This window comes from Neovison vison, chromosome 6 (assembly GCF_020171115.1).
Source record: "Neovison vison isolate M4711 chromosome 6, ASM_NN_V1, whole genome shotgun sequence".
Classification (NCBI taxonomy): Eukaryota; Metazoa; Chordata; class Mammalia; order Carnivora; family Mustelidae; genus Neogale; species Neogale vison.
In genome coordinates, this window is record NC_058096.1 from 118,164,370 (window position 1) to 118,190,781 (window position 26,412).

Genomic DNA, 26,412 nt, shown 5'->3' on the forward strand with positions numbered 1-26,412 from the left:
CTTGGAGCCTGAATAGGAAGGAACCAAAGGTTGTAAAAGATGCTGCCGGGAGGCAGCAACCAGGCAGCCGACCAACGGGGAAAGCAGAGAGAGCTCCCGGACCGGTCTAGAAGTGCGCCTGCGCCTACCGCCGCGAGGGGGGCGGGGCGGGAGGGGCGGAGCTTGGGGGCGGTCAATGAGCATGCGCAAACCGCGCGGCGAGGTGGGGGAGGGCGGTCCGTGTGTGTCTGTGTTGTTGTTCGGCGGCAGCGGCGGCGGCGGTAAGATGGCTGCCCACGGGGGCTCCGCGGCGTCCTCGGCGCTGAAGGGGTTAATTCAGCAGTTCACCGCCATCACCGGTAAGAGACGCGGTTACCGGAAGGTGGAGAGTGGGGTCTGGAGCGGACGGCCGTTCCGCCCCGGGTTTCCCCTTACCTTCATGCATTTCTCCCTCGGGCTTTACCCACAGCTCCCGTCCTCCCTTCTGAGGAAGAGGCGACGACGGCGTTGGGTCTCCGGGTTCAGGCGGGAGACAGCCCCCCCCCCCTCGCGCACCCCATACCTCGTTCTCGGCCTCCTCACAGTGTGGAGGGAGACGCCCCCACTACCCCCAACGCCCCCCTTGTCAGTCGAGACCCGGGGAATGGGCCGATCTCATCCGCCCCCGCCGGCCCGGGGACCTGGGGGCGGGAGAGGTGGGGGGCCGCACCCGGGCCACCGCCCTCCTCCTCCTTCATCACCTTCTCTTCTCTGTGCAGCTCTGGGGTGCAGTGCATCTCTCACCTCCTTTTTCCATTCTTCCTCGTCCAGGTCATTCTCCCCCAGTCCCTGGCCTGCCCTTCCCCTTTCTGGGCCCCTCAGAGCCATCGCCGTGGCCCTGGCGTGCTCGGGCCCTCCCGCCTTAACGGCGAGACTGGTGGGTTCAGCAGTGCCTTTACCGATCCTGGGGGATAGGCCGCTAGAAGGGGGGTTGCTGAGGAGTACCTTTAAGACAGAGGTTTTAAGAGAAGAATGAGGGGGACCCCCCCCAACCTTAATAGGGAAGGCCTGGAGGAATCCTGGGTGGCGTTTCCCACCTCCCCATAATAAAATCATAAAGACTGGGACGATGGCGCCGGAGCCTCCCGCTGATTAAATAGGGATGGCGGCAGAAACTTCTTTGAGAGAAAGTCAGTTTTGGGGTGTCAGCATCCCCCAAATCCTCGGTTATTCTTTCCCTTTGGACTCCTGAAAAGGGCACACGGAGATCCTCTTACCGCCTGGAGGAAAGGCCCTAAGCCATTCTGTGAATTCTCTATGCCTTGTTTCTCTCTGATGGTGCTGAACTTTTTTTGCATGAGTTATTAGAGGGCGGAGCAAATGATGAAGTTCTCTGTGGAGTGATTTGAGAGAAGAGTACTCCATGTGCCTGAGTGTAATTTTGCCGTTCTAGTTTGTCATTTTGGAAGGAGGTTAGAATGTTAGTTCCCTGAGTAGATCTATACTTAATCTTGTTATTTTTTAGGTGCAGAGAATGTTTCTACTGTTAATGTACCTAGAGTTTGACATGTAAGATCTGATTAAGTAAAATTTTATATTGTTCTACTCAGACAGTTGTATGCGCGTTGATGTTTCATAATTTAAAGCTAGTTTTATCTTTTGCTCTGCAATGACAACTAGACGTTTGATGCGTTATCTAGCTGCTGGGCATGAAACATCACGTCAAAATTGGCAAAGTAAAATTGGGATGAGGAATGGAATGATCAACTTTTCTTAATATATTAAAATTTTTGTGATTGGACTGTTAAGGATGTAATGCATTTCCCAGTGCCTAAGCAGATTGCTGTTATTGGGAAAATTAGAAAATTATTGTGTATATAAGTTAATATTGGCAGCATTACCTTTTTATAGAAAAATCTTTGTAGTGAATCAGATGTAGAAGGAATTATTATTAATTTTTAGATTTTTCTAGAGTTGGTTTAAGATGCCACCTATTTAATTTCAGTTTTTTATGTTAATTACCTCCACTTCAGGATCTCAGACCATTTCTATGTTAACGACCACCCCTTCAGGAACTCAAAACCTCACATTATTTTTTCTAATTCAGCATTTTTGTTAGATATGGACAAAACCCAAAGTGTGAGATAAAACGTCTCACTTGTTTTAAATTCTGTTTCTGTCTGCTAACTTACATGGCTTGTTTCCTGGCCACAGGCCTTTCTGTTCCTGAATCAGGTTGGAGACCCTTAGTAGACAATGGTATCTGGAAGTCTGCAAAACGGAAAATACCTTAGATTGTTCTTAATGTATTATGAATTTCTACTAATAATTCTGGGGATTCTGGGGCTCCTGGAAGGCTCAGTCACAAGAGCATGCGACCCTCAGGGTCATGAGTTCAAGTCCCATACTGGGTGTAGAGATTACTTAAATTAAAAAAAAAAAAACTTTAAAAAAATAATAAATTCGGAGATTTTTTTTTTTAACAAAACAGTGATTGTAGAAACACATGATTAACTCCTTTAGTCTTTTTCACATATTTTAAAAAAGAAAGTTTGGGGTTCTGTGCACATGTATTAAATTGTAGTTTTTATGATAAAAGGGCATTTGATATTTATTCATTGTTGACTGAATTAAATTGATCTTAAGAGCTTTTGCTGTGATTTCAAAAAGATTTTACTTCTCTGGAAGCTCAGCATTATGGTGAAAGCAATGCATTTTAAAAAATGTGAGCCTTACCTTTTCTGTGGCGTTTAAAAATAGAACAGAAAATTGAAAGAATTTTAAGTCTTATTTCTCATTAAATAGAACAGATCTCTCTATATGATGTGTGAGTATTAAGTAATGACGGATTTTTTTTCTTATTTTTACTTGAGTATAGTTAAGACAATATTGTATTAGCTTTAGGTGTAATGACTGATTTTTTTAAATTTTATTTTTATTTATATAAAGATTTTTATTTTTTGAGAGAGAGCATACGTGTACAAACACGAGCAGAGAGGAGGGTCAGAGGGAGAGGGAGAATCAGACTCCCTGGAGCAGGGCTCCATCCCAGGATCCTGAGATATGAGTGGCGCCAAAGCAGACCCTTAATGGACTGAGCCACCCAGGTGCCCCTATTTTTATTTATTTATTTTTAAGTAGGCTCCATGCCCAATGTGGGGCTTGAACTTGCGACCCTGAGATTAAAAGTCGTATGCTCTACTGACTGAGCCAGCCAGGCACCCTGACTCTGATTTAAAAAAAAAACTTAAATCACACACGCACAAAAATCATAACATGAAATAATTTTGAAAAAAGTAAAAACTAATCTTTCATAACAACAATTTTTTTTAAAGATTTTATTTATTTGATAGAGGGAGCATAAGCAGGGGGAGTGGCAGGCAGAAGGAGAGGGAGAAGCAGATTCCCTGCTAAGCAGGGAGCCTGATGCCAGCTGCATCCTAGGACCCCGTATCACGACCTGAGCTGAAGGCAGAAGCCCATCTAACTGAACCACCCAGGCGTCCCTCACAGCAGCAATATTATTTATTTTACATATTATCTTCCAATTCTTGTTTGCATACTTTTGTTTTTATTTTTTAAAGATTTTATTTATTTGTCAGAAAGAGAGTGAATACAAGCGGGTGGAGTAGCAGGCAGAGGGAGAAGCAGGCTCCTTGCTGAGTAAGGAGCCTGGTGTGGGACTCAATCCTGGACCCTGGGATTGTGACCTGAGCCGAAGGCAGACGCTTAACCCATTGAACCACTGAGACGTCCCATACTTACTTTTATTTTTATTACTATTTTTTCTTATTTTTACATTATGGATCATAGTATACATAATTTAGAATTCAAAGATTTTCAATTATTATTACATCATAAATATTTTTTCTGTGATCAAACTCTGATAAGCAAGTAGCCAAGAGAAGTTAGTCTTTGTAATATTCAGATTGAGAAACTGTATACCTTTACAATTGATATTAGAGTCATTTGAAGTTATATAGAAAACCAGTCCTGTTACTTTATAGTCTACTACATTTTATGGTATTATTCAGTTTGATCTCTCTTGATATTCATCATACTTGGGTTTGAATGACTGTTGACTGCTTTCAAAAGCCCTATCAGATTTTTTTTTTTAAGATTTTATTTTTTTATTTGTCAGAGAGAGAGAGAGAGTGCATGCAAGCAGGGGAGCAATAGGCAGAGCAGGCAAAGGGAGAAGCAGGCTCCCCACTGAGCCTGATGTGGAGTACCAATAAATTCAGCATTGATAGACTACTGTGTACCTGGTATAGTTCAGGTCCTGGGAATACTACTATGGGCAAGACAAGGTGTCTGTTAAGACAAGGTGCTTTAACCAAAAAGCATAAAGGTTAATGGGAATACAGACACATAAATAGGTATTATAATACAATGGGAGAATGGTAGGTAGCTATTATGGGAGCACAAAAGATGGAGGTAAAGGTTTCCCAAAAGAAATAATTTCTTAGCTAAAACTTAAAGCAGATGGCTAATGAACTTAAATAAAAGAAAGAAAGAAAAAAGAGGAGAGGTGTTTCTGACAGAAGGAACATGTACAAAGGTCTGGAGGAGAGAAGGACAGATATACGCACATATAGAGACCAGAAAGAAGAGACAGTAGATTTGGGGAGTTGATCATTCCGAATGAATAGGGCATAGCTAATGGGAGACACAGTAAATTAAGCTGAAGATATAAGTGGGTGGGTGCCAGATTAGGAAGGGCTTTGTAACCCATGTTAAGTCTTGGCTTTATTCTGAGTGTAGTGTGGAGTCAATGAAAAATTTAATTGGGGGAGTAACATAACCAGATTTAGATTTTTTAGAAAGAGCTGCTTAGCTATAGTGGAAAACAGGTAGGTATCAAGATCAGTAAAAGGTTGTTGCTTTTACTTTATTTTTTTTTTAGAGATTTTATTTATTTGTCAGAGAGAGAGAGAGCGCGCGCGCGCTCGAGCGTGAGCACAGGCAGGCAGAGAGGCAGAGGGAGAAGCAGGCTCCCTGCCAAGCAAGGAGCCTAATGCGGGACTCCATCCCAGGATGCTGGGATCATGATCTGAGCCGAAGGCAGCCGCTTAACCAACTGAGCCATCCAGGTGTCCCGAAGGCTGTTGCTTTAATGCAAGAAAGACACTGGTGTCCTTACTGAATTAAGTTTGTGGCAGAAAAGTGGAAAAATAAGGGAACAAAGCTACAGGAAGAAGTCAGAGGAGTCAGAATGAAGCCTCAGATTCTGTTTTGGACATCTAGGTATATAATGGGGCTATTTGTGAAGGTTGTGGAATAGTAGAACAGGTTTGGGAAGAAGATGGTTCAGTTTCAGATAAGTTGCTGCCTCTGAGACTTCAAGTGGACTCTTCAATAAGCAGATGATTGGGTATAGAAAGAGTGATATCTGAGGAGTTATAGTGATGGCTTTTGAGTTGTAAATGTGAATAGCATCTTGTAGGAGAGAGTGTACTGTGAGAAAACAGTAGGCTCCAGGACACAAAGCTGAAGGAACACTAACATCTGACACAGCGCAAAGAAGAAAGTATAAAAAAACCAAACATCTCGGAGGAAGACTAGGAGAATGTAATGGTACTTCCAACATCAGGAGTTTGGCAGTAAGTCAGATATTGTGCAGGCACCTGAAACCAGAAATCATTGAATATTTATAGATTTTTTAAGAGGGTGGGAGGGGCAGTGGAAGAGGGAGAGAGAGAATCTTAAGCAGGCTCCATGACTAGCGGAGAGCCAGATGTCGAGCTGGATCTCACAACCCTGAGATCACTCTCAACTGACTGAGTGGCCCAGACGCACCCTGGTGGAATATATCTTAAAAACCATCTAGACCAATTTCTAAGTTAATAAAATGAGAAGTAAAATGACTTAGGGTTATATGTCCAGGACCGTGCTCATCAAACTTTTTTGGAGTAAAGGTCCCACCTTTTTTTTTTTTTTTTTTTTTTTTTTAATTTTCAGTCTTCATGGACCAGTACTTGTATAAAATACAATAAAAATTAATTGCTTGAAAAAAAAAAACAAGAGATAAACCCAAATACTTTTAAAAATTAAGGTATAATTTGCATACAGTAAAATCTGCCCTTTTTATTGTGTATTGAGCGTTGATAAATGTGTACAATTCTGTAACCACAGTGAGGTTGCAAAATAGTTCTGTCATCCTCAGAAAATTCCTCCTGCCCCTTTGTAGTCAGTCCCTCCCCCCATCTATAGCCTAATCTTTTTGTCTATTGTTTTTCTTTTCCAGAATGTCGTATAAATGGAATCACAGTATGTAGCCTTTTGAGTCTGGCTTCTTTCACTTAGCATATTGCATTTGAGATTCATTCATATTGTTGTGGTATGACTAGTTCCTTCCTTTTTATTGGTGAATAGTATACCATTGAATGGATATGCTACAATTTGTTTATCCATTTATTAAGTGAATGGATAATTGTGCTGTTTTCAGTTTGGGAGATTATAAATAAAGCTGCTAAAAACATTAGCATACGATTGTGTGAATTTAAGTTTTCATTTCCCTTGGATAAATACCTAGAGTGGTATAATTGGATTATATGCTAGGTATGTAACTTTAAGAAATTGCCAAACTGTTTTCCAGGGTCACAATCATACATTGCCATCAGCAATGTATGAAAGTTCAGTTGCCCATTTGATATTTTTATTTTTTTATTATTGTTTTATTTTTATTGTATTTTTTTCTTCATTTGGTATTTTTAATTTTTTGAAGTCATTTTAATAGGTGTGTAATGGTATAGTATTGTAGTTTTAATTTGCATTTCCCTAGTGACTAATGATATTGGGCGTTTTTTCATATGATAATTTGCCATCCATAAATCTTTCAAGCCTGAACTTTTAATTATTAGATTCCACAGACATAAAATTACTCTATCGTTATAAAAGTTTCTAAATGCTTACACTGGAATTTCTGTTTAATCTTGTCATGGACTAGAGATAGCTGGCTGAGGATCACACTTTGGGTAGCACAGTCTTAGGTAATGGCCGAACAAGGACTAGATTTCTGGTGTCTACTCCAAGGCCTATGCATTTTTCACCATATTACTACTACCCTCACTATAGTTTCCTTTTGTTGGTCCAACAAAAATTAGCTTTGTTGATCTGTCCCCTAACTCAGTCATTTCATTTCTCTTATACTTCCTAAATTTAGTTTTCTCGGTATAAGGTTGGATTTCTTTTTTTTTTTTTTTTCTTTTTTTTTAGTGTTTTCAATTCCTGAATGCGTTAAAAACTTGATAAGGATGGGAGACTGATGAGGTTAAGTTTTACCCTACTTCTTGCAACTATCACTCCTGTTTTCTAGGTGGACAGTCTGGCTTACTTTGTTATCATTTCTGGGAGAAAAGTAGAACTAAAAAGCAGTCTCTTTTGTGTCTTTATCATTTCTGTTCTCTAGCCTTCTGGAATAATAAGGACTCTATAGAGGGATTCTTTTCTCTCTCTATCTTTCTGACTGCTCTACTTTGGTTCCTTGAAAGTAGTGGAGAGACTAATTTTTTCTATTTTCTATCCTTCTGGGATAATAAGGGTTCTGTAGAGGGATTCTTTTCTTTTTCTTTTCTTCTTTTCTTTCTCTCTCTCTCTGACTTCTCTACTTTGGTTCCTTGAAAGTAGTGGAGAGACTGATTTTTTTGGCACTTGAAAGTGATATAAAGAATAGGCATAAGGAACTACTATAGTTTGGAAAGTCTCTTGATTTCTTTCTTCCAGCTGTGGTGGAGATGTGGGCTGCATTACAGGTTTTGGGCTATTTCCTTTATCAAGTCATTAATGGAGAGAGAGTGAACTAAGAGGCAGCAGCAATGAAATGACCACTGGTAAATTGTATACCACAGGCTGGGTTAAATAATACACTTCGGTGCCATTAGCAGGCTTAAAACAGATGGAAGAAGAAAAAGATAAGGGGTAAATAGGGTTCATGTAGTGAGAAATAGTAAAGTGGAGCTCCTGCCATAGATTATAGATTGAATTTTTGTGTGCCTCCCTCCTCCAATTTTATATGTTGAGATCCTAAACCTTCAGTGTGGTGGTATCAGGAGGTGGGTGCCTTTGGGAAATGATTAGGTCATAAGGATGGAGCTCTTAAGAATGGGACTAGTATCCTTAAAAAACAGACCCCAGGGACTTCTCATCCCCCTTCTGTGAGGACACAGTAAGAACACAACTGTCTTTTTTTTTTTTTTAATATACTTGAAAAAGAATTTTTTCTTTCTTTTTTTTTTTTTTTAAATATTTTCTTTATTTGAGAGAGAGAGAATGAGAGAGAAAGAGAGCATGAAAAGGGGGAGGGTCGGAGGGAGAAGCAGACTCCCTGTTGAGCAGGAGGCCTGATGTGGGACTAGATCCTGGGATTCTAGGATCATGACCTGAACTGAAGGCAGTTGTTTAACCAACTGAGTCATGCAGGCACCTCAAAATTTTTTATTTTCTTAAGTAATCTTTACATCCAGTGTAGGGCTCAAACTCCCAACCCCAAGATCAAGAGTTGCATGCTCTACTGACTGAGCCAGCAAGGCACCCCAAGACAGCTGTCTTTGAAACAAGAAGCAGGCCTGTACCACATACCAAGTCTGCTGGAGCCTTTATCTTGGACTTCCCAGCCTCCAGAACTGTGAGAAAGAAGCATTTGTTGTTTAAGCTACCCAGTCAAAGGTATTTTTGTTAGACCAACCTGAACACAGTAAGATGCAGGGTTAGATTAAGCTATCCTGTTGCTGCCTATAATATTGAGACCTCAAAATAAGCCTATTTAAACAAGTGCACAGATAGTTTAAATCTGCAAACTTGTGTTATTAGTCCCTCCCCCATTAAAAAAGATATGTTTTTTATTCTGAGTATAATAAGGTAGAAGTTCAAATTTTCTATAGCTGACCTATCAGAAATAGTTGTTACCTCTGAATATATAGGTAAAACTTGCAACTTGATTAAACTTGTTGATCAGGTTCCTTTCCCCTATATCATTTAGCTCTCCACACTTTTTCTCTGTCTTCTCAGTTAACCTTCACTTCATATTCCTATTTAGTTCAGTGGGAGTGTAACTGGCATTTTGGTTTGGACAGTTTTTTTGTTGTGTAGGACCGTTCTATCCATTTCAGAAGAATTAGCGCTTGTATATATTTCCTTTGGCTACTGAAACAAATTACCACAAACTGCATGGCTTTACACACATTTATTCTCTCACAGTTCTGGAGGTCATAAGTCTGAAATGAAGGTGTGAGCAGTCTTTGGGGGAAGAGGAGGCATTTTTCAAAGTCTTATGGCATCCCTGGCTTCTCTCCACTAAACGCCAGCCGTGTTCCCCCAGTCCCTAGTCATGAAACACCAAAAATGGTCTCTCACATTACTAAATGCTCTACTACTTCCCAACATTAAGAGCCACTGGAACCTTTAATTATCTCTCCATTGTCTTATGTTTCTAAAATGATGCACTAAGTGATACAACCGATACATTAAGAATGATTATACAAGCAAGATGACTCAGATAATTCGGCTTTATTTAAGAAAGTGAATGGTGTACTTTGTTTCTTGGGCCCCTCTCAAATACTACCTTCTTGAGTTGCCAGGATTTAGCATGTGCTTCCTTTTAAAAAAATATTCATAGGTAGAGACCTCTCTTTCTTTCTTTCTTTCTTTTTTTTTTTTTTAAAGATTTTATTTATTTATTTGACAGAGCACAAATAGGCAGAAAGGCAGGCAGAGAGAGAAGGGGAAGCAGGCTCTCTGCTGATCAGAGTCCGATGTGGGGCTCAATCCCAGGACACTGAGATCATGACCTGAGTCGAAGGCAGAGGTTTGACCCACTGAGCCACCCAGGCATCCTGCTATTTCTTTTTGAACACTCTTAGAGGTCACTTTCCTGGCAAGTGCCAGTGATGCAAGTTATCCTGTCACATTGTCAACAGAGGTATGATGGGGCTGTCTCTGGGATACGCTGCCTACAGCTTAGATTCTAGTGTTAAATAGCTAAATAAGGATTATAAATAGGATGGCAATTCTGGGCCTCGAGTATTGACACCATCTGCCCCCAAAATATCACAGTTATTATTTCCTTTATTAATAGCTTTATTTTTGTGTCTTAAAGTCACTCCCTGTAGAATCCCTTTTAATAAATTCTATTTTAATCTGTAGTTCAATAAACCTCTAGTCCTAGGAAATTTTGGAATACTTACTTATACTTTTATTAAATTTTCTACTGCCACCACAACACCTTCTGATGCTTTTCAGTCATATTGGAATGCTGCTTAGTTACACATTTCTTTAAAGCAGATCTCTGTTGATATTGTTTCATTCTTTATAGCATTCTTTTTTTTTTTTTTCTGGAGTGATATTTTTTGTTATATTCCTGCTTTACAAAAATTAACCAGAATGAGTATTTAACATGAGCGAAGGACATGTTCATAGTATCAGATGAGTGAAGGAAAGAAAACTGAGATGTCTTACTCTGCCTGCCTATTTTCCAAGTTCTTTAATGTGAGTTTTCTTAATCTGCACAAGTACTTCATGAAGTTGGTAATATCCCCATTTTATAACTGAGGAAACTGAGAGCTAGAGAAATCAGTAATTTGATCAAAGTCACACAACTTGACTAGGAGTCAAACTCAGGTTTATTTGTGTAGTATCCGTGCTTTTAATATCTATACTATACTCCCTAGCTTGGGGACTGAAGGGAACGTGAAGAATTTTTTCTTCCTTACAGTGTATAGGACTGGCCAGAGGAAAAATTTGATATCTTCATTCCAGCTGTTTAGTGTCTCTATCCTCAGGTACCCAGTATCTTTTTCATGCTCTGAGGTACCTTTCACCCCAGTGCAGCACTTCTTTTAGGCCTTCCTTAGCTCTCCTCCAAAAGGCACCTGGGTGCTAAAGCTACTCATATCTCTTTCTTCCTGACCGAACTCCCTTAATCTCTTATTTTTGTCCTCAATTTACGGGGTTTTAGGGAGTAGCTCAACATCTAATGAGGAAATTAATAAAAGGTGGGGCACCTATGTGGCTCAGTTGGTTAGGCGTCTTGACTCCTGATTTTGGCTCAGGTCGTGATTCAGGATTGTGAGATCAAGCCCTGCCTCTGGCTCTGCACTCAGTGCGGTGTTTGCTTAAGACTCTCTCCCCCTCTCCCTTTGCCCTGCACCTCTAAAAAAACTAAAAAATAAAAATAAGCATGTTTGTTAACCTAAATAAATCTCTTCAGTGGTTGCATTTTAGGCAACATAATGAAGTGAAAAAAAAAATTTAGGCAGTTAGAAAAGGACTTTTAAACAGACCATATTGTTGACCTATGAACTTGGCTGAGGATTGGCTTTACAAGTTCCTGATTTTCATACCTTTTTAAATTTTACTTTAGAGCCCACAAATTCTCTGAAGGGTTCCCAGTCAGTTGTGTTGGAGTTCTGGTAGTTGGAAGTTGGTAGAGAGGATGACAACACCTATTTGTATGCAGGGGTCATTTTTAAGTTTAATTTCCTTGTGAACACATTTCAGAAGGAGTGAAAACAGCCAGCATTGGTTGCCATTATGGCAGAGGGAGTTTCACTCTCCTACCAACATATTCTTTGTGCTTTTTATGGTGCTTTTGTGCAGTGTTGAGCACCTGGAAAGATAGCCAAAAATGATACGAACTCAGTGATGTAATTCTCTGAAAAGATTAGTGGATGCCTTGTGGCTGGTTTTAGGGTTCATTATGAGGCAAATGTAACCGTTCATGCATCTCTCTGCTAGAACAAGCAGCCAGAGTGGTCTACCTACAGGAACATTTTAACTTTCAGAATTGCTGTGTTGATAAGTACATTAAAGTGGAGTACAATAGATATTGGACTTTCAGACTAGCCTTTAAGAAATACAGTGTAAAGGTATTAGGAAGGCACTAAAACAAAGCCTCAGGTTTTATGACAGATAATATGGAAGCACGTAAGTCCCAAAATTGTTCATCAGATTTGTGCTGGTGTTGGCCCAAGATTACCTAAGGTTGGCTATTGGGATATTTGAACTCCTCCTTCCCCTCAAAAAGTTGCATTTGTCTGTGTTTTGAAATTTCTTTTTTTTCTTTTTTTTTTTTTAAGATTTTATTTATTTATTTGACACAGAGAGATAGAACAGACAGGGGGAGCAGCTGACAGAGGGAGAGGTAGAGGGAAAAACAGGCTCCCTGCTGAGCAGAGACCCTGATGCAGGACTCAATCCCAGGACCCTGGGACCTGAGCTGAAGGCAGATGCTTAACTGACTGAGCCACCCAGGCACCCTTGAAATTTTTTTTTTATTTTAAGATTTATGTATTAAAGAGAGAGAGTGGGTGTGCAGGGGGAGGGGCAGAGGAGAGGGAGAGAGAATCTCAAGCAGTCTCCCCACTGGGTGTGGAGCCCAACGCAACCTGGGGCTTAGTTTCATGACCCTGAGATCATGACCTAAGCTTGATTGAAGACTATAGCGATGGACATAGAGCAAAAACGATGGGTCAGAGTGGTTTCAATTACATGGAAACCGTAGGAATTGTTGGTTGACTAATGGGATGTTTGCAGTGGAAGGAGAGAGAAAGGTTGGAAATTTCTTAAATTTAAGTAATATATGAAGCCTTTTTTTTTTTTTTTTTAAGATTTTTATTTACTTATTTGAGAGAGAGAGAGCACGAGAGGGGAGAAGGTCAGAGGGAGAAGCAGACTTCCCATGGAGCTGGGAGCCCAATGTGAGACTCCATCTCGGGACTCTGGGATCATGACCTGACCTGAAGGCAGTTGCCTAACCAACTGAGCCACCCAGGCACCCTATATGAAGCCTTTTTAAAGGAAAAAGCCTCCCTGGGCCTGTGTAACTAAAATGACCATATGTATACCTAGATGTATGGCAAATCCTATGTGAAAGGCAACTCTCTGTCCAATTCCCAGAAAGATTTCTCACTAACATAAATACGCAAATTTCTAGGGACTTAGGTCAAATGATCAGATGCTTTTTTGTAATTTTTTTTAAATTGACAACATTAAATCCTAATATTATGTATTCGTGGTTTTTCCACTTGTGTTTCATGACATAATTTTTTTTCAAAAAAAAATTTTTTTTTTTAAAGATTTTATTTATTCATTTGACAGACAGAGATCACAAGTAGGCAGAGAAGCAGGCAGAGAGAGAGAGGAGGAAGCAGCCTCCCTGCTGAGCAGAGAGCCCGATGCGGGACTCGATCCCAGGATTCTGGGATCATGACCTGAGCTGAAGGCAGAGGCTTTAACCCACTGAGCCACCCAGGCACCCCTCAAAAAAAAAGTAAATTCTACCCACAACGTAGGGCTTGAACTCATGACCTGAGGTGAAGAGTCACGTGCTTTACCTACTGAGCCAGCCAAGCACCCCTCATGAAATAATTTTGTTCAGTGTTTTCCACCGGCATCTTAGATATATGTCTTTGTCAGCTATCAGACAAAGCAGTATCTGCTCCATCATCTGACAGGTTTTTTTTTGAGCATGTGATTTTCACTTTACATTATTTGAGATAGAGCACTTTTAAAATTTATATGTGATGCTCTCTCTGGAAATTCAATCTTAAGAACATGGATAGATCTTAAGTACCCATTTGTTGTTTGTCATTTCCACAGCATAACCATATTGCTTTATAAATGAAAGTTAAAGATTAAACATATGCACATCGTATAAAATTCAAAGGATATGAAAGTGTTGTTTTGGCTGAAGCCCAATTTTCCTTTCCATGGTAGATCAATTGGTGAACTGAAGTACTATGAGATAGCTCTAACTCAGTTTATTAGACATTGGTCATACGCAAGCAGATACAGTGCTGCGTGCTGGGGATACCAAGACAAAAGCCAATCCCTGTGTTCAAGAAGCTTCTGCTCTTTCCTTGGAGCCAGAAAGTAAACCATTTACTACTTGGTAGTATATTCACATATATAATAGAAGAGTATCATAGGGATGGGAGTGAGGAGAATGCTTAGCACACAGATTGACAAAGTGACAGGTTGGTTCTCGAGCATGTATGAACTAGATAAAGGGGAGATGAGGAGGATAAGGACATTCTAAGCATGTAATTCAGTATGACTATACTGAATTGTGTAGGATGGGTAAGAGGAGAGGGAAAACCAGAGAGATGAGCTGAGGCCTGATCACGAAGGACTTCCCAGATCATAAGGATTTTGGAATTTATACTGTATACTGTGATGTCAGAAAGCCATTAAAAAGGCTTTTTTTTTTTTTTTTTTTTAAGCTGTTAAAGACTTTTAGGTGGATGTGTGTGAGAGAGAGAGAGAGACTGAGAATCAGACTTGTATTTTGGAGCATAGCTGCAGCAACAACATCAAAGATAGAATGATGATCAATTAGGAGTCTTTTGTAGTAATTGAAGTAAAAAGTATTGTGGGCTTCATTTAAGGCCTTAGAACTAATAGTAGAGGAACGCCTGGGAGGCTCAGTCATTAGGCGTCTGTCTTTGCCTCAGGTCATGATCCTGGGGTCCTGAGATCGAGCCCCATATCGGGCTCCCTGCTCTGTGGGAAGCCTGCTTCTCCCTATCCCACCCCCCCTACTTGTGTTCCTTCTCTTGCTCTGATTGTCAAATAAATAAAATCTTTAAAAAAACAACAACAACAAAAACCCTAATAGCAGAGGGATGCCTGGGTGGCTTAGTTGGTTAAGTGTCTGCCTTTGGCTCAGGTCATGACCCCAGGATCCTGGGATGGAGCCTTGCATTGGGCTCCTTGCTCAGCAGGGAGCCTGTTGCTACCCCTGCTTGTGCACATGCATGCTCTCTCTCCTCTGACAAATAAAAAAATAAAACCTGAAAAAAAAAAAAAAAGAACTAATAGAAAAGAGAAGACAAATGAAAGATATTAAGAGGGGAATCAGCACTTCCATTTCTGGCAGTGGGGGTAAACAAGAGAGATCATGAATAACCCTCATGCTGAGAAAAATCCTAAGTGAAATGTGTATTTAGAAATTTTTTTTCAAAATATATCATTGGGCTGGTGAGAAAGTAAGGAATACTCTGAGGCTAAAAATGAAATGAAATTGGGAATGCAGATGTTAGCTAGATTTAAAGGAAGTCTTTACCCTGGTGGAATCTAACCAAATTAAATGGCTTTAAGCTTCTGCTTTGATAGCCTCATAGGGCCCAGGAAACAGGAAACAATGCCTGTGGTCTTCCTAAGGAAAAGAGTCTGATAGGAGACCCTTCCTTCCCTTTCATGAAACAGACTTTGTTACAACCTTGGCAGTTGGAGAGTGGCAGGAGATAGTCACTGAGAATTTATAACAAGGGTCTTTATAGCATCACATTTTCTATGAGGTCTTATATTACTTAAGTCAAGAATGTATTAAAAATGTATGTAAAATCTTTGTTAGGGCTCCTGGGTGGCTCAGTTGGTTAAGCATGTGCCTTTCAGCTCAGGTCATGATCTCTGGGTCCTGGGATTGCGCCCTGCATCAGGCTTCCTGCTTAGCAGGGAATCTGCTTCTCTCTCTCCCTCTGTCTCTCTCCACTGCTTGTTCTCTCTCTTTTAAATAAATAAATGAAATCTTAAAAAAATATAAAATGGTCTTTGTTTGGTAGTGCCCACAGGTGCCTTGCAGAATTTATCGATCAAATCCTCGCTTCAAAAATTGACAGAATTAAAAATCCAAGGCACATAAGATCACAGGAAAAAAAAAAAATCACGAAATGCACAAAAACCATGGCACATGAAAAGAGCCAACAGAAACAAGAGAGGATGACCGCCCACAGACAGCAGACAGTTTGTTTTGTCTTAGTAATTCCAATAAATTTGATCAATATGTTTGAAGAAATGAAAAGTATATGAGTATAAAGGAAGGGTCTCTGAAACATAGCTAGGCATATTAGGAAAAAGAAAAAGAACAGAACTTCTGGTTATAAAAAATGAACTGAAATAAAAAACCCAGTGAAGAAATTAAAAAACAGCAACAACTACAAAAAGAACAGACTGGCGCAGGATAGAGTGAAGGGTTCTAACATTTATCTAATTGGAGTTCCAGAAAAAATGAGTGTGAATGGAGGAGTATGGTAATTGTTAAATAGAAATAGCTGAGAATTTTTTGGAATTGATAAAAGATAGCAATTCTTACATGATGGAAGTGCCGTGAAACCCAAAGAGATGGTTAAATCAGCCACGACAAATTAGCATGAAACTGCAGAAGACCAAAGACAGAGAAAATCTTAAAAGCAACTAGAGAGAAGCAACAGATTGCTATAAAAATATTTTCTCTGGTATAGCAGCTGATTTCCCAGCAGCAGCAACAGAAGCCAGGGGACACTGGAATGCTGTCTTTACTGTACTGAGAGAAAATAGCTGTCAGCCTGAAAATAGAATGTCCAGTAAAACTGTCTTTCAGGAATGACAACAAAATAAGACATTTTCAGACCCCCCCCCCCACACCTTTTAGAAGGAAATTATAAGGTACATGATTCTGGTAGAAGGAAAGTCATTTCAGATGGAAAACCTGCGATGCCTTTTAATGATCACAAATGTTACATCAAACAGATTCTACAGCTTAGATCCAGTACTGTTGGACATTTATGTTTCCAGTTTTTCAGTATTAACTGAAACTATACTGGACATGTATATGGACATATTTATGCTTGTATTTGATATGGAATAGATAAAAGAATAAGTCTTTTGGAGTGCTTGGGTTGGTTAGGTATCTGACTCTTGGTTTCAGCTCAGATCATGATCTCATGGGTCATGGTACCAAGCCCTCCTTGGGGTTCTGCATTCAGCATGGAGTTCTGTTTGAAGATTCTCTCCCTCTGCCCCTTACCCTACTCCCACACTTGTGCACATGCACTTGCTCAAAAAAATCTTAAAAAAAAAAAAAAAAAAGTCGGGGCACCTGGGTGGCTCAGTGGGTTAAGGCCTCTGCTTTCAGCTCAGGTCATGATCTCAGGGTCCTGGGATCGAGCCCTGCATCGGACTCTCTGCTCAGCAGTAAGCCTGTTTCCCCCTCTCCCTCTCTCTGCCTGCCTCTCCGCCGGCTTGTGATCTGTGTCTGTCAAATAAATAAATAAAATTAAAAAAAAAAAAAAAAAAGGAAGTCTTTTTTTGACTAGGAACCCAAATTACTAGGTCAAAAGGAGTGCTTTTTTTTTTTTTTTTAGAAGGAATGCTTTTTGATAAATGTTACAAAATTGCTATTGTAAAGGGCTTTACCAATTTACATTGCATCTGATGACTATATTGGCTTTACAAATGAATAAATGTGTGTAGGGTCAGTTCTGAAGGATGAAGATTGACTTTTTTTTTTTTTAAAGAGAAAGCGAGAGTTGGGGTGGGGGAGCAGAGGGAGCTTAAGAGAGATAATCTTAAACAGGCACCACGCCCAGCGCTGAGCTGGATGAAGGCCTCATCTCCTGACCCTGAGATGATGACCTGAGCCAAAATCGAGTCAGACACAACTGACTGAGCCACCCAGGTGGCCCTAAAGGTTGACATTTCTTACCAGATTTTGGCTTGGTTATAGTTTTGACAGTATGTCCCGTCTCACTTCTCTCCGTTTGTTATTTAAAAAATGCTTTCTTTTTAATGGAAACAAATGCTAACTGAAATGCATTCTTTTAAAAAAATATTTCTAACTTTCTAGAATGTAGTCTTTCATTTTTCCTTATCATTTTTTCAATTTTTAACAGATATATTGTTGGTTCATTTAAAGACATGCTTTATTTAGTTTGGTTTTATTATGAAGGAGGACCACTGTTTTAATGCTGATAGTTTCTTTTCTAGCTTTGTGTATTTACTAATCAGCTAACATTGTAAAAAGTAAACAAACAGGTTTTTAAAAAGAAGTCATTCATCCTAAAAGGGAAAAGGTACTGTCAATTTGCTTGGGAATTCTGTATTTTAATGTGAACCTTTAGTAAGAAGTTGTCTTTTTTTTTTTACTTTTTCCCTGTCTTTTTGCTGTTTCAGGTGCAAGCGAAAGTGTAGGGAAACATATGCTCGAAGCCTGCAACAATAATCTGGAGATGGCAGTCACTATGTTTTTGGATGGTGGAGGAATTGCTGAAGAGCCCAGTACCAGTTCAGCAAGTGTCTCCACAGTGAGACCACACACAGAGTATGAATTTATTATTCATTATTAGGAGCTACTCCTTGCCTAAATTGAGCAGTTGCATTTTTGTCATTTAGGTTAATTCTCTGGTTTTGAAAAACTTGAAAGTTGAAAGCATCTGAAAAAGTGTCACATGTACATTTTTATGCTTACATACCTTCAGTTCTCTAGAGCACTGTCATGTCTTATTTAATCTTCAAAAGAACCTTGCAGGATGACATTATTATCTACATTTTACAGATGAGGAAGCAAAAGCATAGCCATTTTCCCAGGCTACACAGTAAGTACGTAGCAGATATGGCAATAAAGCCAATTAAAGCTCAGATTTCCCAATTCTAATTTTTCTTACATTGTCTCAGGAGAGTTTTGAGTTGCCACAAAAATTATTTGAAAAATAATTCTGGTCCTTTATACCTTAATGATAGTTACATGTGGTTAATCATTGGAAGCACTTTAACATATGGAACCGTACTCTGTAGGGAACGAAGTAAATGGTGAACAAATTTGGGGTTTTTTGCCCTTTACATTTGATAACCAATGAGAACTTGAAATGAACACCTTATGGGTAAATTTCTAAGTCTTTGGAAAATAATAGAGATGAATGCTACCTAAGGAAAACCATTGACTTTTGAAGCAAAATTAAACAGATCCTTACATAAGACTTTAAAGCTTACAGCCCTTTATAACTCTGAGTGTTTACAACATGAGATACTAAACAAAAGAAACTCCCTGTTTAAGGGAATAGACTAAAGACATAGTATATAAATATAATACTATAATATATTAAAAAAATATATAATATATAAACATATAATAATATTATTTTTAAGGTAGAGATAGATTTAAAAAGCCAAATGACATTCAAGACATAGTTGCCTCTTTCGTTGATCTAGTTCCAGATTCTAGAGTACTAATTGTTTCCACATGAAGAGTGAACTTTAGAGATCATTATTAATACTTCATAAAGTTTTTTCCTATCAGTGTTGGCTACTATTTCAGATGTTGGTGTTCCATTCCCCCCCAATATAGCTCTAGTTTTTCATGGAAATCAATCTGAAATGATTTAGCTTACAGAAATAACAGGTATTAATGAATACTGTTTTTCTGAAAATAAATAAATTGGGAAAAAAAAAAGGGGGGGGGTGGGAGGTTGGGGTACCAGGTGATGGGTATTATAGAGGGCACAGCTTGCATGGAGCACTGGGTGTGGTGAAAAAATAATGAATACTGTTTTTCTGAAAATAAATAAATTGGGAAAAAAAAAAAAGAAATAACAGGTATTCATGGCTGATTTGGGGGAATATAACTGTTCTTACTGTATAAAACATGTTTTTAAATTGTGTTTAAAGATTGTTTTGATATGGGGTGCCTGGCTGGCTCAGTCAGTAGAGCATGCAACTCTTGATCTCAGGGTCGTGAATTTAAGCCCCACGTTGGATGTGGAGCCTACTTTAAAAAAATAATAATAATTTTGATAGGTGAATGTCTTTTCCTACTGAATTACATTGTAATTTGACTTAGATTACTTGTATTGCTAATTGATTAACATTTGATAATGGCTCCTAATTCCTAAAGTATAATTTTCACTCTTTACGGTTCTTTTTTCTGATTCATTCTTTCATTTTGTTGGGTAGCTAGCAATCTTGGAACGGATACCCTCAAACATACAGAATCAATTTTTTCTGTATAGGGACTACTACTTAATCCATATGCTAATTGATGTATTTCATCAGATTAAGGTTTGTTTTTTGAGTAATTAAATTGTTACAGATATAGGTAATTACATATATTATATGAAATCAGGTATAGCATGGAAAGATTTATTTAGGTAAAAGATGTCTTTTAAATTCTTAGTTTTATTAAGAAAATGGACTAATTCTCTTTGATGAAAGAGGATTAATAGAGCTTCCTCTTATAGATCCATTGTTTCTTCTTTCAGATTATTGAAATTTTGTGTGTGAGCAGTGCCTGATATACTTAATTTTAAACTACCTTTTATCCTTCATCTTTGCCTAATTGTAGATTTTTTAGTCGATCTGGTTGTTCTTTGATTATAGGATTTTTTTTGACAAATGAGTATTCATACTTTATTTCGTAAAGTATGTTTTGGAGTTCCACCTATCATATCAAAAATAGGGCCTTAAGCTCAGTTATTATTATTAGAAACACCTGAATGGAAAACATTAGGTCTGACTTAAATCATCATTGTGAGCAAGACAGTAATAAACTTGGAACATACTCTTCCTTGCTATGAACATTAATCAGCAGAGATTAATACTTAAAACTATAAAATAAACTGATATTTAAAGAAACATACACCATTTTTACAATATTTCTAAATGAGTATTTTCTGCTGGAGGAAATGGGTTATTATATATAGATCCTCTGGAGGTAAACTTTGAAGAGTTTATAGACTTTTAAAAGATGAGTAATTACTTTTTCTGTTCTGTATATATTGGAGTTTATTTAATAAATAATCCAAGGGATTACCTGTTAACTGTCTCCAAAACTAGCATAAAATTTACTGCTTGTTTAATATAAACTTATTTTAGTATATGTGATTTAATGATCTATTGCTTGATGTAGTAGCAATATAGTACTACTTTTATTATGCCTGTATTTTTTCATTTTTTTGTCTGATTTTTTTTTTTTGTTTTTAAGCTCCCCCCCTTTCTTTTCCTGTAAAGAATCTAGGGTAGGGAACTTAAGAGGAAAGGGGAAATAATTTTTCTTTTTCTGTTTGTTCTCTTTATAAATCATTTGAGCCATCTATGCCAGATACTTTCACTCCAGTTGAGCTCTGTCAACTAGTTAATAGTTAGTTGACCATCTAACTATTATTTAACACCGTGGTTCCTAAGAGTCACTAAATTTGGTGTTCATATAACTTGTTAATTTGGATACGTTCACAGTAGTTATGGAGAGAACATGTAGCAAAAAAGTTTTCCTTTTGATATTTTCCTACTTCTTTTAATAGAGAAGAAGTTCGTGCCCCAATTCCTCAAAAACAGGAAATATTGGTGGAACCAGAACCTTTGTTTGGTGGTAAGTTCATCTTTTTTCCTTAGTTTTCTTGGACTCTGTTGTTATCTTTAGGGTTTTAATGAAGTTATCCTAAGATTTGAAGGCTTGCTCAGAGATTAACTTTAAGTGTAGAGTCAGTTCTTATCTTTTAATTCTGTATCCCTTCAGGAAAATTGCACAGTTGCTTCTTTCCAAGGAGAGAAACAGACTAAAATATTTGTTGTAGAAGGCCAAAAGAAGGAACATTAGCAAAGAGAAATAACTGCTTTATAATGGAAACAAACCTATCATTAGATAAAAGACTCTTATTTTGAAGGGCACTTACTTGACTGCCACATCCTTACTGTCTTGATATGCCTTGTCTTTCTCTTTCTAAATTTCCAGAAGTGCCATTTCTGTTTTGAAAAAAGGAGAAAGTAATACCTAATCCATGCAAAAAGTTGTGGTATCAGCCTGGGTGCATAGAGAGACAGTAAAAAATGTAACATTTAATTACATTAAAAGAAAATTTATAGTTTTAGTTTAATAAGCATTTATTTACCTTTTGTAATTGGTATGTTAAAAAAATAGAAAATAAAGTTATAATCTGGGCGGGCAAAGCCAGAGAAATGTATATTGTACATACTGAGACCAGTAATGCAGAGAAATAAAAAGTTCTGTAGGTAAACTTGAATAAAGGCGAAGAAATAAGTCATAAAAAAGGATGAAAAAAATAATTTAAATGCTGTTTTAATTTGAAAAGACACCGTAATTTAGAGGTTTTTTTTTTTTTTTTTTAAAGATCAGCCTGTGACTTGGCAGTTTGGAGTTTAGTGAGAAATAACAGAATATGTTGTCTAGATTCAGAAATAAAGATGGGAAGAAGAAAGCTGTAAGAACTGAATATTGAAGTATAATATGGGCTTTCTGGACTTTGATTCCGCCAGTCATTGTGCTGTTATTATACCAGAAGTAATGAAGCATTGGTCATCTTTTTTTTTTTTTTTCATACAAATGTTATGAATGGATTTTGGAATTGAGGGGTGATGCCCTTGGAAGCTTTATCTTTTCTTTATTGCAAGGAATAAGGCAGGATTTCTGAGTGGGGTAGATTATGGGAAATAAATTCTCTGCTATTTAACTGTTGTAAAGAGGCAAAAGAGTTCTCATTTGAAACCCCTTTCTTGAAACCCCTTTCCTCTTTTACCTCTGGTGTAATAAACATTGAAGAGCGGGATGGGAATGAATGTAGAGTTAGGAAGTCAGTCCTGACTTCTGTTATTAGATCTTACTATAACCTGATAAAGGTCTTTGGAGAACTATTTTCTTCTTAGGACAGAATTGATTTCAAGTGTGATTCTAAAAGTGTGGTCTGGGAGTCTAAGCTGAAAACTATTTTTATAACCTTTTTTACATCTTTGGCATTTGGACTGATGGTTCAGAGGCAATGATGGATCAGACTGTTGCATCTTAATTGAGTAAGGGCAGTGGCATCAAACTGTAAATTCTTCACTGCCATACACTCACAATTTTTAAAAAAATAAACCTATTTTACTTAATGTTCTTGATGAAACAGTAAAAAATTAATTTCATTAAGTCTTGACTCCTGAGTACACATTTTTAAACTATTCTGTTTTACAAAATAGGATGTGTACATAAAGCACTTCTGCATACTGACGTAGTGTGGTTACTTTAAGGAAAAGCACTTGTACAGTTGTTTGAGTTGTGAGCTAAACTAGCTGCTTTTTTTGTGGAACATTATTTTTACTTGAAAGATTCCTGAAACTATGGTTTAGACATTTTCTTGAATCTGAAAAAAAAAATCTATTGCTGCTTTAAGGCAAACAACTAGTGTTGTTTGTTACCAGTTATTTAAAAAAGAGCTTTCAGGGAAGAATTAGGATTTTAGAGTTTATATCCACAATTAGGAATTTTGATAGTTTCCCATTACTTAAAGGCTTTCTGATGAGATTAGTGGTAGCAATAACAGATGTTGATTTTTTTGTTATTATTGTATAATGAAGTTGGTGTTTGGAATGTTTGCATAACTCTGTGAACAAATATTTTCTCTTTCTTTCTTTCTTTCTTTCTTTTTTTGTTGGGGGTGGGGGAAGGACAGAGAGAGAGAGAATCTTAAGCAGGCTCCATGCCCAGAGCAGAGCCCAATGCGGGCTGATCTCACAGCCCTGAGGTTGTGACCTGAGCCAAAAGCAATCAAGAGTTGGATGCTTAACTGACAGGTCTACCCAGGGGCCCCTGAACTCATATTTTCAAATGACCAGTGTGCCAGATTACAAAATTGTGCATAGCTAAAAGAACAGACAATAAGATAAATTGAAGAGGGAGATTAGTTATCTATTGCTGTGTAACAGATTTTTCTAAAATTTTGCTTCCTGAAATAACAAACATTTGTTATCTCACAGTTTCTGTGGTTCAGGAATCCAGGTGCGGCTTAACTGGGTATCTTTGGTTAAGGTCTCTTACAAGGTTATAATCAAGGTGTCAGCTGAAGCTATAATCATCTCAAAGCTTGAGTAGAGGAGGATCTCCTAAGCTTACTGTGGCTGTTGCTTGGCTGGAGACATCAGTTCCTTACCATAGAGCGAATGAGAGAGCAAGAGAAGACAGTGCATTTTAGAAGCCACCATCTTTCTTAGAAGTGACAACGTATCACATCACTTCTGCCACATTCCATTTGATCCTGCCCATATTCAAGATATTCACACACAGGTTATGAATATTGGGAAATTGGGATAATTGGAGGCCATCCTAGAGACTACCTACTGCATAGACCAATGGGTTTTAGTGGAGCAAATAATGAAAAGTTCATTGGTAAGATTTTAGATTCCATGCTACAGTTAACCTTTAAGAAACTACTACTGGTTGAGTTTTGGTGCAGTATCAAAGGAGAATATTCACAGTGATCTCAAAATACTATTAAAATACTTCTCCCCTTTACAATTACGTATCTGTGTCAGGTTTACTTTTAATTTCCTTCATTAACTTGAGCTATAGGAATAACAACAGATTGAGTGCAGGAGCAGATCTGAAAATCTAGCTGTCTTCTCTTAAGCCAGTTATTAACAGAGTGTTATGGAAATGTGATGCAGTGCCACTCTTTTGACTAAATTTTATTCTCCACCTGTCCCACTTGCCTATTCTATGGATCTCCTTTTGAATCTTTATTAGCATTTTGTAGCTTAGCCTCATTGACCTCAGCGACCAGCATTCCTGTTACATGGGCAATAGAGTGAGAATACAAAGGACTAATGTTTTTTATATAGAAGATGGCTTGGAAGAGTCAGGAAACACATACTGAACAGGCAGGTGGGAGTATAGGCATTCCTCTTTTGTTGTGCTTTGCAAATATTGTGCTTTTTACAGATAAATGGTTTGTGGCTACCCTGTGTTGAACAAGTCTGTCCGCGCCATTTTACCAACAGCATTTGCTCACTTCGTGTCTCTTTGTTACATATTGGTAATTCTTGAAATATTTCAAATGTTTTCATTATTACTATATTTATTACGGTGATCTGTAATCCATGATCTTTGATTGTACTATTATAATTGGGGCACCATAAACCACACCCATATAAGGTGGTGGATTTATTTGATATGAGTGATTCACCAGCCAGCCATTCCCTCTCTCTCTCTGGGACTCTCTCTGTTCCCTGAAACACAGCAATATTAAAATTAGGCTGATCAGTAATCCTATCGTCCTAAGTATCCTAGTGAAAAGAAGAGTTGCATGTCTCTCACTTTAAATCAAAAGCTAGAAATGATTAAGCTTAGTTGCGAAGGCATAATGAAAGCTGAGATAGGACAAAAGCTAAGCTTTTTGTGCCAGTTAGCCAAGTTATGAATGCAAAGGAAGAATTTCTGAAAGAAATGAGAGGTGCTACTCTTTGGAACACAAAGATGATGAGAAAGTGAAACAACCTGTTGCTTGCTGATAAGGAGAAAGTTCTGGTGTCAGGATGGAAGATCACACCAGCCACAACATTCCCTTAAGCCAAAGTTTAATCCAGAGCAAGACACTCTTCAATTCTTGGAAGGCTGAGAGAGGTGAGGAAGCTATAGAAGAAAAATTCGAAGTTAGCAGAGTTTGGTTCATGACGTTTAAGGGAAGATGCCGTCTCCATGACATAGACGTGCAGAGTGAAGCAGCAAGTGCTGATATTGAAGCTGCAGCAAGTTCTCCAGAAAATCTAGCTCAGATAATCCATGAAGGTGGCTACACTAAGCAACAGATTTTTCAGTGTAGACAAAATAGCTTCTATTGGAAGAAGATGCTGGCTAGGACTTCCATAGCTAGAGAGGAGAAGTCGATGCTTCATATCTTCCAAGGACAGGCTGGCTCTCTTGTTAGGGGCTAATGCAACTGATGACTTGAAGTTCAAGCTGGCCCTCATTTACCATTCTGAAAATCCTAGAGCCCTTAAGCTTTATGCTAAATCTTCCCTGCCTGAGCCCTGCAAATGGAGCAACAAAACCTGGATGCAATACATCTGTGTACAGCATGTTTTACTGAGTATTTTAAGCCCACTGTTGAAACCTACTGCTTCGAAAAAAAGATTCTTTTCAAAATATGACTCTTCAGTGACAATACCCCTGGTCATCTGAGAGCTCTGACGGTATTGTCCAATAAGATTAATGTTGTTTTCATGTTTGCTAACACAACATCCAATTCTGTAGCCCATAGATTAAGGAGAAATTTTTATTTTCAAGTCTTATTATTAAAGAAATACATCTTATAAAGCAGTAACTGCCATATATAGTGATTCTTTTGACGGATCTGGGCAGTGTAAATTGAAAACCTCATAGAAAGGATTCACCATTCTAGATGCCATTAAGAACAATTAACGATTCATGGGAAGGGGTCAAAATAACATCATTAGCAGGAGTTTGGAAGAAGTTGATTCCAGCCCTCATGTATGACTTTGAGGGTTCAAGACTTCATTGGAGAAGTGAGTATAAATATGGGTAGAAATAACAAGAGAACTAGAACTAGATGTAGAGCCTGAAGATCTCACTGAGTTGCTGTAATCTCTAGATAAAATTTTAGTGAAGGAGTTGCATCCTGTGGATGAGCAAAGAAAATAGTTTCTTGAGATGGAATCTACTGGTGAAGGTGCTGTGAAGATTGTTGAAATGACAACAAAGGATTTACAATTTTACATGAACTTAGTTGATAAAGCACCAGCAAGTTTTGAGAGGATTGACTCCAATTAAAAAATATATATGTATATATATATTTATTAAATAATCTCTGCACCCAGTGTGAGGCTCACGACCCCAAGATCAAGAGTCACATGCTTCACCGACTGAGCAAGCCCAGGTGCTGCTTGGTTGGCTCCAATTTTGAAAGTTCTACTGTGGGT

The 26,412-nt window shown here is 38.3% G+C and overlaps 1 protein-coding gene across 1 annotated transcript in view; it reads left to right on the plus strand.

Annotated features, from left to right (window-relative positions):
• Positions 1–233: 233 nt before the first annotated feature.
• The window catches only part of UBXN7 (UBX domain protein 7), a 56,327-nt gene continuing 30,148 nt past the window's right edge, over positions 234–26,412 (plus strand). The window contains exons 1-3 of the mRNA XM_044252098.1: positions 234–338; positions 17,887–18,034; positions 21,006–21,073. Of these exons, the coding sequence (XP_044108033.1) occupies positions 266–338; positions 17,887–18,034; positions 21,006–21,073 (289 nt within the window). The 5' untranslated portion in view covers positions 234–265. The remainder of the gene's footprint in view (positions 339–17,886; positions 18,035–21,005; positions 21,074–26,412) is intronic.